The sequence below is a fragment of the Hylobates moloch genome, unplaced genomic scaffold (genome assembly GCF_009828535.3).
Source record: "Hylobates moloch isolate HMO894 unplaced genomic scaffold, HMol_V3 SCAFFOLD_5, whole genome shotgun sequence".
Lineage (NCBI taxonomy): Eukaryota > Metazoa > Chordata > Mammalia > Primates > Hylobatidae > Hylobates > Hylobates moloch.
In genome coordinates this window covers 126616674-126629610 of record NW_026652280.1, presented here as the reverse complement: position 1 = coordinate 126629610, position 12937 = coordinate 126616674, and the positions used below count along the sequence as shown (strand labels likewise).

At 36.6% G+C, this 12937-nt stretch overlaps 1 protein-coding gene across 1 annotated transcript in view; it reads right to left on the bottom strand.

The window, feature by feature from the left end:
- Positions 1 to 12937, bottom strand: part of LRRC39 (leucine rich repeat containing 39) — a 28209-nt gene that overhangs the window by 10983 nt on the left and 4289 nt on the right. Inside the window, exons 2-3 of the mRNA XM_032155271.2 lie at positions 8600 to 8792; positions 501 to 606 (exon numbers count right to left, since the gene is read on the bottom strand). Of these exons, the coding sequence (XP_032011162.1) occupies positions 501 to 606; positions 8600 to 8712 (219 nt within the window). The 5' untranslated portion in view covers positions 8713 to 8792. The remainder of the gene's footprint in view (positions 1 to 500; positions 607 to 8599; positions 8793 to 12937) is intronic.

Genomic DNA, 12937 nt, shown 5'->3' with positions numbered 1-12937 from the left:
AAACACTGACATAAAACATAAAAATAAACACTGACCCAAGAGTTAGAAGCTCTTATAAAAATTAGAGTATGCCTAATATAATTAACCAACTGTGAGTTTGTGTGTAAAGGGAAGAAAGAATATGAGTTAGGTGGTAGACCCACTGAAAATACTAATTTTTTAAAGTTTTAACTAAGCATTTCTTTGGAAAAGCAATATTCTTTTTATTAGGCAGATGGTTATCTTTTTTATGGGAAATGAGAGGTTGCTATAAGAAGGATTAATAGGAGAAATATCACAAATGATTTAGGTTTAGGCAGGGTTGAAGCAAACTGAACTTTTGCAAAATAATTATGAAGTTGTGTTTCTTTTCAGTTGCTCATGTTGCTCAAATTCATTTGGTGTATTATTAAAATTAGTTTCTAACTATTCTAGTCTTAATTACACAGTCTCAGAATCATTCTCTCAATTGACTCACAAAATGCAAAATGTGGAAAATCAAATATTCTATAAAAGCTTACCTTCCATTCCTCTTTTTCTATCTTCAAAATGACTCTTCCATCTTCCCTGGTGACCTTTTCTCTTAGCTTGGTTAAGCTTACTCGTTCTTCCCAGATCCGCACTAGCCTAGGAAACCAGGAAATCATTTTAGTTTGTAGACAATTACATAAGTGGCATTCACATATATATATATATTTTTTTTTTCTTTTTTTTTTTTGAGATAGAGTTTCGCTCTTTTGCCCAGGCTGGAGTGCAGTGGCCCGATCTTGGCCCACTGCAACCTCTGCCTTCCAGTTTCAAGCGATTCTCCTGCCTCAGACTCCCAAGTAGCCAGGATTACAGGCATCCGCCACCACACCCAGCTAATTTTTTGTATTTTTAGTAGACATGGGTTTTCACCATGTTGGCCAGGCTGGTCTCGAACTCTTGACCTTGTGATCCACCAGCCTCGGCCTCCTAAAGTGTTGGGATTACACATGTAAGCCACCACGCCCAGCCACTTTTATATATATTTTTTTAAATGACCAATCAAAAACAACCATTTGACTATTGGTACCTGGAAATCAGACAATAACTTACTTTGCAAGAATTATAAATATGATTAGTACCACAAATGCCCTATTTTTAAATTTTTTTAAAGTATCATAACTCTCTATAGATTTTATTAATAATAACTTTTTTGAGGTCTGATAAACATACTATAAAAATTACTTTTTTAAGTACACAATTCAGTAAATTTTGGTATATTCATGGAGTTGTGCAACTATCATCACTATCTAATACCAAAGCATTTTATCACTCAAAAGGAAACTCCATACCCATTAGCAGTCACTCTCCATTCTTCCCTCTCATACCTCTTGGTAATCACTAATCTACTTTTTGTATATGGATTTTCCTATCCTGGACACTTTATTTAAATGTGATCATACAATATGTAGCCTTCGTGTCTGCTTCTTTCACTTAGCATTGTTTTTTTCAAAGTTCATCCATGCTGTAGCACGTATTAGTACTTCATTCCTTTTTGTGGCAGAATGATTCCACTGTATGAATCTATCACATTTTGTTTACCAATTCATCAACTGATGGACATTGGGTTAATTCCACTATTGGCTATTTGGAATAATGCTGCTATGAATATTGATGTACAAATTTTTGTGTGACCATGTTTTCATTTTTCTTGGGTATATTCCTAGGAGTAGAATTGCTGAGTCATACGGTAACTTTATGTTTAACATTTTTCTTTTTTTGAGACAAAGTCTCGCTCTGTCATCCAGGCAGGAGTGCAGTGGCACCATCACAGCTCACTGCAGCTTCAACCTCCCAGGCACAGGTGATCCTCCCACTTCAGCTTCCTGAGTAGCTGGGACTACAGGCATGCTCCACCACGCCCAGCTAATTTTTGTATTGTTTGTGGAGACAGGGTTTTGCCATGTTGCCCAGGCTGGTCTCAAACTCCTAAACTCAAGCAACCCGCCTGCCTTGGCCACCCAAAGTGCTGGGATTACAGGCGTGAACCACCGTGCCTGGCTATGTTTAACATTTTCAGAAACTGCCAAGCTGTTTCCAAAATGGCTGCACCATTTTACATTCCCACCAGTGGCATATCAAAGTTCTGATTTCTTCATATCCTCACCAATATTTGCTATTGTCCCTCTTTTTTATTATAGCCATCTAGTGGGTGCGAATGGTATCTGATTGTGGGTTTGATTTGCATTTTCCTGGTGAGTTATCTACAGATATTTAATAGACTTTGTAATGGCTTGCAAAGAATACAGTTCAACTTCAGAATTCAATTTCATCTTACTATGTTAATTTTATCTAGTCTTTACTTTTTACATATAAAAATGTGTAAAATCTTTGTCATTCTGAAGCACATTCCTATTGATTTTTGATCTATTGCAAACATAAGAATGATCTCAAACTAGAAAAATGCAAACTAGAAACTGGAAAACCAGCCAGGCACAGTGGCTCACGCCTGTAATCCCAGCACTTTTGGAATGCTGCGGCAAGTGGAGTTCGAGACCATCCTGGCCAACATGATGAAACCCCATCTCCACTAAACATACAAAAATTAGCCGGGTGTGGTGATGCGTGCCTGTAGTCCCAGCTACTAGGAAGGATAAGGCAGGAGAATTGCTTGAACCTGGGATGCAAAGGTTGCAGTGAGCCAAGATTGCACCACTTTACTCCAGCCTGGGTGACAGAGCGAGACTCTGTCTCAAAAAAAAAAAAAAAGAAAGAAACTGGAAAACCTTTTGCAAAAAGCTATTTCTATCCCAGAAAATTATTCACTCATGAAAAAGTGAGTAAGTTTAGAATTGAAAATTTTGAAATTTTAGCCTGTTAAAAGGATACATAATAAATATAAGCAGTCCTCAAAGCATGAAGTTTAACTAATTTGAATATTTGTTTGCCAGAAATCTCTTGACATTGTGAGAGTTAATACATATTTTTAGCAGTTTTGCATATTAACTGATCTTCAATAAGGATTTTATTTTAATGAATAGAAAGCCAAAAGTAAACAAAGTGTTGAATTTGCTGTCTTTAAGTATTTGGGTTTGTAAAATACTTCTCTTAGTATCTGTGTATTTTAATCTATCACTTGCCTAAAATTTAATCTGCTAACAGGTGCCCTGTGGCAGTAGGATATGTGTGGCCCTCTGATCTAAACAGCTAAGCTTCCCATAGATGTGGATAACTAAGAAAAAATGTATAATGTCAGCTATTCAATTATATCACTTATTATAAAAATAGAACTATTCAAACAATGGGCTTAATGGTTATTAATTATTACTAAGAAAGAAATGAAATTCAGAGCAAGATTTAGTAACAAGTAAATTAGGAATCTTATTCCTTGACCTTTAACTTAAGGAATTAATCCAGTAACCATTATAGCCAAGTACTAGACATTGGAGATACAAAATCTCTGTCCTTACTGAGTTTACGGTCAGGCTATTATTAGAAAAATCTATTTCCATCTCTGTAATGATCACTAAATTCTTTCTGGCTCTGTATTTTTATGATCTAAGTCCAGAATATACCATTTATTAATTTGGTTACCTTGAGCAAGACATCCCCCATCTGTGGGCCTTACCTATAAAATGTGAGGTTATAATTAAATGATATCTATGTATTTTCCAGCTCAAATATTCTATAATTCCTATACAGCTTTTTCTAAAAAAAAAAAAAAAAAAAAAAAAAATTGAGAAAGGCTGTCTCTATGTTGCCCAGTCTGGTCTCAAACTCCTGAGCTCAAGCAATCCTCCCACCTCAGCCTCCCAAAGCACTGGGATTACAGATGTGAAACTGCTTATTTTAATCTTGATATTCTTTCACATCTCTAATCGAAATTTTATAACTCTTCTAAAACCCTTTTGAGGCCGGGCGTAGTGGCTCGCACTTGTAATCCCAACACTTTGTGAGGCCAAAGCAGGTGGATCACTTGAGGTTAGGAGTTTAAGACCAGCCTGGCCAACATGGTAAAACCCCATCTCCACTAAATATATAAAAATTAGCTGGGCATGATGGTGTGGGCCTGTAATCCCAGCTACTCGGGAGGCTGAGGCAGGAAAATCAGTTGAACCCAGGAGGCAGAGGTTGCAATGAGCCAAGATTGCGCCAATACACTCCAGCCTAGATGACAGAGTGAGACTCTGTCTCTACAAAAATAAAATTTGATTCTACAAATTTTATCGTAGAATAAGGCCTTTTTCCGATATTGCCACACCAACCGTTACCTAAGTACTTGATTTTTTCAAGGAGCTTGGCATCAAAAGGGAGGAAACACAATTTCTGTTTAAACTGTAGGCTTTTATTTTCTTTCATTTTTTAGCTAAAGCTTTAGCCACTTTTAGCTGAAAGAAGAAGCATTAGATTACATTCTTACCCTTCTTACCCCTTGCCTGTGTACTGACCACCTTCGAATCTGCTTCTTTTGTCTACTTCCTTGCCACTCAGTGTGATTTGCAGAACAGCAGCATCATTGTCTCCTGGGAGGTCGTTAGAAATCCAGACTCTTGGTCCTACTCCAGACTTACTAACCCAGAAGCTATTTTAATAAGATCCCTATGGGATTTCTACACAGACAAGTTTGAGAAACACTGCTCTATTTCAGAGCAGCGTAAGAAAGTAAGGACATTTCTTTGGGTTACCTTTGGTCAGTTTTAAATTTCTATGAATTTTCCAATTAGCCTTTTCTCTGGCAATCAGCTTCTCTGTCTCACTTTAAAAGATCTCTCAGATTCTTACCATTTTGCATCAGTTATGGTTGTTTATTTATTAATTTTTTCTTTTTTTTTTTTTTTTTATGAGACAGTGTCTTGCTCTGACACCCAGGCTGGAGTGCAGTGGGTGTGACTGTAACTTACTGCAGCCTTGACCTCCAGGGCACAATCGATCCTCCCGCCTCACCCCTCTGCCTCCCAAGTAATGGGGACTACAGGTGCATGCCACCATGCCCAGCTAACTTTTTGTTTTAGAGATGGGGTCTCGCTAGTTGCCCAGTCTGGTCTCAAACTCATTGGGCTCAAGAGATCCTCCTACCTCAGCCTACCAAAGTGCTGGGATTACAGGCACAAGCCAGCATACCTGGAAAATTATTTATTTAGTCATATTACAGGTTTTAAACCTAAACTTTGATCTCTATATAATTTACTTTTAAAGTAGTTTATACTTAATTTTAACCACAATCCAAGCTTTATAATACTGTACAATGATTTTACAATGCAATTGTTTTAAGATTAAGGGAAAGGTGCTTTGAAAAACTACATTACACAAATTCCATGTAATGTTTCTAAAAGTAGAAGCTGATTTTGGTTTAACTTAACTTTTGGAAATTACATTTTGCTAACAGAGAATCCTCCTCCCTAATCATAAAATACATGATGCCAAAAAAGAACAAGCAGTAAGTAAGGGCAAGACTGCACACTCATTATTCCTATATAGAGAACTTCTGAAATTTCTGAAATTAAGTGATTCTTAATGACAAAGATCCCCTTTATCAAAACTTTAGTCAGGCTTCACATCCTCTGCTTGACCAGGGTTGACCTTGGGCTTCCCTCTCTATCCTTGCAGAATCCACTTTGAACACGAATCTTGCTATGTCTGCACATTTACTAAAAACTAAGTGGGAAAAATTATTCCTCCCTATCAAGATCTTTTGTTTTTACAGATATTTAGCAACACAAATCATTGCTTGTCAGTAGCTTCTTGCCCCCTACCCTTGTTTACTGGAAGAATACCAATTGCTTCCAAGTCCAAGTGTTTACCAAGTAATCCAGGTGATATGGTTTGGCTATGTCCCCACCCAAATCTCATCTTGAATTGTGGCTTCCATAATTCCCACGTGTTGTGGGAGGGTCCCAGTGGGAGATAATTGAATCACGGGGGCAGTTTCCCTTATACTGTTCACATTCTCTCTCCCAAGATCTCAAGATCTGATAGTTTTATAAGAGGTTTCCCCTTTCTTTTTCTTTTTTTTTTTTTTTTGAAGTGGAGCTTCACTCTTGTTGTCCAGGCTGGAGTGCAATGGTGCAACCTTGGCTCACTGCAACCTCTGCCTCCCAGGTTCAAGCAATTCTCCTGCCTCAGGCTCCCAAGTAGCTGGGATTACAGGCATGCACCACCACCCTCAACTAATTTTTTGTATTTAGTAGAGATGGAGTTTCACCATGTTGGTCGGGCTCATCTCAAACTCCTGACCTCAGGTGGTCCAGCCACCTCAGCCTCCCAAAGTGCTGGGATTACAGGTGTGAGCCACCATGTCCAGCTACGGATTCCCCTTTCATTTGGTTCACATTCTGTCTTTGCTGACTGCCATGTAAGATGTCCCTTTGATCTTCCTTTGTCTTCCACCATGATTGTGAGGCCTCCCCAGCCATGTGAAACTGTGAGTCAATTAAACCTCTTTTCTTTATAAATTACCCAGTCTCAGGTATGTCTTTATCAGCAGTGTGAAAACGGACTAAAATAGTAAATTGGTACCGATAGAGTGGGGCACTGCTGTAAAGATATCCAAAAATGTGGAAGTGACTTTGGAACTGGGTAACAGGCAGAGGTTGGAACAGCTGGATGGCTCAGAAGAAGAAAAGAAAATGTGAGAAAGTTTGGAACTTCCTAGAGACTTGTTCAATGGCTTTGACCAAAATGCTGATAATGATATGGACAATGAAATCCAGGCTGAGGTGATTGCAGATGGAGATGAGGAAGCTGTTGGGAACTGGAGTAAAGTTCACTCTTGCTATGTTTTAGCAAAGAGAATGGCAGCATTTTGCCCCTGCTCTAGAGATCTGCGGAACTTTGAACTTGAAGAAGATGATTTAGGGTATCTGAAGGAAGACATTTCTAAGCAGCAAAGCATTCAAGAGGTGACTTGGGTGCTGTTAAAAGCATTCAGTTTTAAAAGGGAAACAGAGCATAAAAGTTCAGAAAATTTGCAGCCTGAGGATGTGATAGAAAAGAAAAACCCATTTTCTGAGGAGAAATTTAAACTGGCTGCAGAAATTTTCATAAGTAATGAGGAGCCAAATGTTAATCACCAAGACAATGGTTTTATAAGAGGTTTCCACTTTCACTCGGTTCTCATTCTCTCTTTGCCAGCTGCCATGTAAGATGTCCCTTTGCTCTTTCTTCATCTTCCACCATGAATGTGAGGCCTCCCCAGCCATGTGGAACTGTGAGTCAATTAAGCCTCCTTCCTTTATAAATTACCCAGTCTCAGGTATGTCTTTATCAGCAGCATGAAAACGGACTAATACACCAGGGATGAATCTTAATTTGTCCAAACCAATCAGTCTCATTCCCCTAGAAGGTAACTGGGTTAGATGTGTACAAATGATCCAATTCTGGCCAATGAGAAGTGAAGGAGACGTTTGTTGGGGACCCTCTGTGAAAGATTTCCTTACTCTTAAAGAAGAAATAGAAAAAAATAGTTTCCACTTTTCTGAAAACATAATGATGATTGGCTGTGATGCCTGGAAGTGCATCAGTCATCTTATAACACTGAGGGAAGCTAATCCGAGGATCAGACTGACACAGGGATTAACAGTGGAAGGTGATAAAAAAAAAAAAGCTGGCTTTTAAAAGATGTTGAGGCTTTGCATTGACTGTCTTCAGAACAGCCTCACTTCCCTATCGCTTAAACCATCTTTAGTTGAATTTTCTGTTATTTGCTAACTGACATTGGCAAATAACATTTGCTAATTTAATGTTTAGAAAGAGGCAATGGCCTGGCATGGTGGCTCATGCCTGTAATCCCAGCACTTTGGGAAGCCAAGGTGGGTGGATCACCTGAGGTCAGGAGTTCAAGACCAGCCTGGCCAACATGGCGAAACCCTGCCTCTACTAAGAATACAAAAATTAGCTGAGTGTGGTGGCATGCACCTGTAATTCTAGCTACTTGGGAGGCTGAGGCAGGGAGAATCACTTGAATCTGGGAGGCGGAGGTTGCAGTGAGCTGAGATCATGCCATTGCACTCCAGCCTGGGTGACAGAGTGAGTCTCCATTTCAAAAATAATAATAATAATAATAATAATAATAATAATAATGATAGAGACAATGAATGAGAATTGTATGGAACTATATGAATCTATGAGGAAAGGGACTATTTTTGCAGGATTAGTAGAATACTTTCTGGAGACATCCAATCAGGAAAGTAGGTAAGATAAAATGGAGGTAGGGGAAATGAGAGTCAAATAAATATAGCCCAGATCAAGGAATCAAGTGATCCAGCAGCTCTGGCTAGAACACATGGCTATTCAAATAAATGAGAATCTACTGTACCTTCTACTGCCAAATGTTGTTTTAGGTCCTAGGGCATATAATGCTGAACATACAATCCTGAAAATTAGACTATATGATACTAATCAAACTTTGATGAATGTTAAACAGAGTCCTGTGAGGGTATAAGATAGCTACTATTTTCACATTTGTATTTTTTTGTGACTCCTATCGCATAGACAAATTTAATTGAGTCAGCTGTTTTCTTTAAGTATATTTTGAGTTTTCAGTAAATAAAATTCTGTATCAAATTCAATAACAAGGCATTTAGAATGCTCTTTTTTATGGTGATGATAATATGAATTTTCACTAATTCAAAATAATAAATATGTTTTAGCATACTTGTGTTGAAATTCCTTCTCTCGCTTCAGGTCTTCATTGAGTTTCTTTATTCTTTTTTCCCAAACTTCCTTTACAGCATTGACAGCCCCAGTACAAACCACATTTTCTGTCATGATTTCTCCACATTGTCATAGAGTCACCAACTTCATTAGGTTTTGAATAGCTGAATCATAGATACCATTTCAGAAGGGACCTAAATGTACCAGAGAAAAAAAGCAATGTTTCAGACTGTTCATTGAGTACCATAGTGATCATAATAGCTAATATTTATAGAACACATTCCATGCTCCAAAAACTATTTTATATGCTTTACATGCCATATCATATTTAAAAATTCTCATAAAATACTATAATATAGGTACTTTTATTGACTAATGTATAGATGAGAAAATTAAGCTTTAAAGAAGATGGACAATTTTCTTGGGAGTCTCATATCTAATATATGATTCCTTTGTTACTATGTAATTCACAATAATGAAAAACTGCAACTAGTCTTCATGTCCAATTATAGGAAAATGGTTAAATAATGGAGATTTTTAAAAAGACTGGAATCTTGAGATATCAATCTAATCAGGACACCATAGGCACAAGTAGAAATTCAGTTAAATGATAATATATTGGGATTGTTTCCTTTTGTGTAAAATAAATTGCAAATGGACAATGCGGTATTAAGGATTTTGACCTGAATCTCAGAAATGAAAGGAAAATCCTCAATAATAGGAGAATGGTTATTAAATTATGGTAGGTACATTTTATGGAATATCCTATGGCCTTAAAATAATCGTATTGATTTTTTACCAAATTAGCAATAATAAAAGAATTTGATTCACAATTACTTGAATTATTTCCTTTCAAATTCAGGAATACAAAGACATTCACAATCACTTCTATTCAACATTTAGGAAAACCATAAAGGAAGTAAAGTAAATAGAAAGTAATGTAGCTGGAAAAGAAAGCAATAAAATTTGCAACCATATAGGGAAACAGACACTTTCCTTCATCAATGGTGGTATTATTATATTCTGTATGGAGAGAAACTTGGTAATATTTATTAAACTCACTAATGCTCATCCACACTTCTAGTAATTTATCCCTCAAATATTTTTGAAGTTATTTGCAGTGTTTTTCATAACAGCAAATAGTGTAAACAACCTAATATTTCATCAGTAAACTATAGTCTACCCATATCATGGGAAATTATATAGCTCAAAAAAAGGAAAAGTATCTTATATATTCATATGCCATGATCTCCAAAATATATAACTATCCCACCGTTTATCCATTCTAATGAATGTGAATATTTGGGTCCCAGAGCTTTGCTATTATAAGCAATAATGTTTCTAAAATTAATGTTTTTATCTTCTTGGTGTTCCAGTGGAATTATTTCTACTGGGTACATATCTAGAATTAGAATTACTGAATCATAGTGTATGTAAATGTTCCAATTTATAAGACAGAGCCAAATTGTTTTCCAAATTGATTGTGCCCATTTATACTCTTACTACCACTGTATAAGGGTCCCCGTTGATATACATCCATTGCTGCATAAAGCCATATCCCAGGGTGGTCATAATTTGTACTTCCCTGATGATTAAGTGTTCCAAGTTAATATACAAAGGTTGTCCAGTTAAAGAAAAGACAAAATCCTGACTGTTGTTTATGAGAGGCACACCTAAAAAATAAAGATAGAGAGAAGTGGACAGTACAAGAACAGGGAAAGATCCACTCCTAAGTATATACCAAACAGAAATGAAAACACATGTTCTCACAAAATCCTGTACATGAATGTTGATAGAAACAGTATTCATAATAGCTAAAAAGTGGCAACAACACAAATGGCCATCTACTAATGAATGGATAAACAAGATGTGGTATATCCATACAATGGAATGTTATTTGGCCATAAAAATGAATGAAGTATAGATACATGCCAGTATAAATCAACTTTGAATAAAATTATGCTAAGTGAAAGAAGTCAGATGCAAAAGACCACATATATGATCTCATTTATATGAAATGTCCAGAATAGGCAAATCTGTAGATTCAAAAAGTAGCTTCGTGGTACCCAGGGGATTTGTAGAGGGGGAAATAGGGAGTAACTGCTAACTGTATGGTTTTTTGAGTGATGAAAATGTTCTAGAATTAGTGAGGATGATTGTACAACTCTTGAATAAAACTACTGAGCTGTACACTAAAAGAGAGAATTTATATATGAATTATATTTCAATTAATTTTTTCTTCCTTTTTTATATCTTTATTTCTTCCCTTTCTTCCTTCCTCCTTCCCTCCCTCCATCCCTTTCTTCTTTCCTTCTTTGCTCTTTTGAGACAGGGTCTCACTGTATCACCCAGGCTTGAATATAGTGGCGGGATATGACTCACTGCAGCCTTGACCTCTGGGCTCAAGTGATCCTCCTGCCTCAGCCTCTCAGGTAGCTGGAAGTATAGGCATGTGCCACCACACCTGGCTAATCAATTAAATTTTTTGAGAACTGAGAAAGATGTACTATGCAAACACTAAGCAAAAGAAGGCTAGTATCAATATATTAATAGCAGACAAAATGGACTTTAGGCACAAATACTTTACAGATATAAAAGATCAATCATATCATAATAAAAGATTTAATCCACAAGAAATATAAAACAACTTTAAACTATATGCCTCTAATAACATGGCTCCAAATATACAAAGGAAAATTGACAGAACTAAAGGGAAAAATCAAGGAATCCAGAACTGAAGTGGGATATTTTAACAATTCTTTTAGCAATTGGTTGCACAAGCAGTTTAAAACTTAGGAAGAATACTGAAAATTTGAACTACACAATGAATAAACTTGCTTAAATGATAAAGAACTATATCCTACAATGACAGCACACATAATGCTTTAAAAAACACATGGAAGAGTCACAGAAAAAAATCTCATATTGGGGTCATAGAGCAAGTCTCAGTCAATTTCAAGGGATTAAAGTAGCATGAAGTTTTTATTCTAATCAAAATATAAACTTGCTAGAAATCAATAATGAAAAGATACCTGGAAAAAAAGCCTATATTATTTCAGCTAAAGAAACATGCTTTTTTTTTTCTTTCCTTCTTCTTTTCTTTTTTTTTTTTGAGACATGGTCTTGTTCTGTCCCATAGGCTGGAGTGCAGAGGCGCAATCTCGACTCACTGCAGCCTCAAACTCCAGGACTTAAGTAATCATCCTGCCTCAGCCTTCCAAGTAGCTGGGACTACAGATGTGTGCAACCATGCCTGGCTGGTTGTTTTTTTTTTTTTTTTGTGAAGACAGGGGTCTTGCTATGTTGCCCGGGCTGGTCTCAAACTCCTGGGCTCAAATGATCCTCCCACCTCAGCCTCCCAAAGTGCTGAGATTACAGGCGTGAGCTACTGTACCCATCCGTGAAACACACTTCTAAATAACCTGTAGTCAAAGAAGCTATCATCATGAACTTAGAAGGCATTTTGAACTGAATTAACAAAAATACCACAAATCAAAATGTATGGAATATAGGTAATGTAGTAGAGGGAAATTTCTAGCCTTAAGTATACATTTTAGAAGAAATGAGGCTAAAAAATTTACATCCATCTCAAGAAGCTAGATAAAGCAAAACAAACACAAAGAAAACAGAAGAAAGGGAATATTATAGATAAACACATACATGTATACAATTTTAAAATGACACAATAGAATACAATAATAATAATCTAAAATCTCTCCACAAACAAAATGCTGGTCCCAGAGATGACTTCAATGGCAAATTCTACCAAGCATTTGAGGGGTAAAAATAACACTAATCATAGCATGAACTCTTCCTGAGAATAGAAAAGAAATACTCCCCAATTCAGATTATGAGATTAGCATACGCTTGATACCAAACCCTAAGAATGGTAATTCTAGAAAGAAAAATACAGACTAATCTCACTAACAAATATATTAACGGAGAAAAGTCCTAAACCATATACTGGCAAACCATATCTGGCAATATAGGAAAAAGGAAATACTGGCCAGGTGCAGTGGCTCATGCATGTAATTCCAGCACTTTGGGAGGCCGAGGCGGGCAGGTCACTTGAGGTCAGGCATTCAAGACCAGCCTGGACAACATGGTGAAACCCCGTCTCTACTAAAAAAATACAAAAAAGGCCAGGCATGGTGGCTCATGCCTGTAATCCTAGCACTTTGGGAGGCCAAAAATTGAAAAATCAATTATGTGTCTATATTCCAGCAGAAAATAGATATTAAATTCTTAAAAATATACTATTTTCAATAGCATAAAAATCAAATTCTTAACAATAAACAGAATGTGTAAAACTTCTATACAGAAAACTAAAAATTAGAGT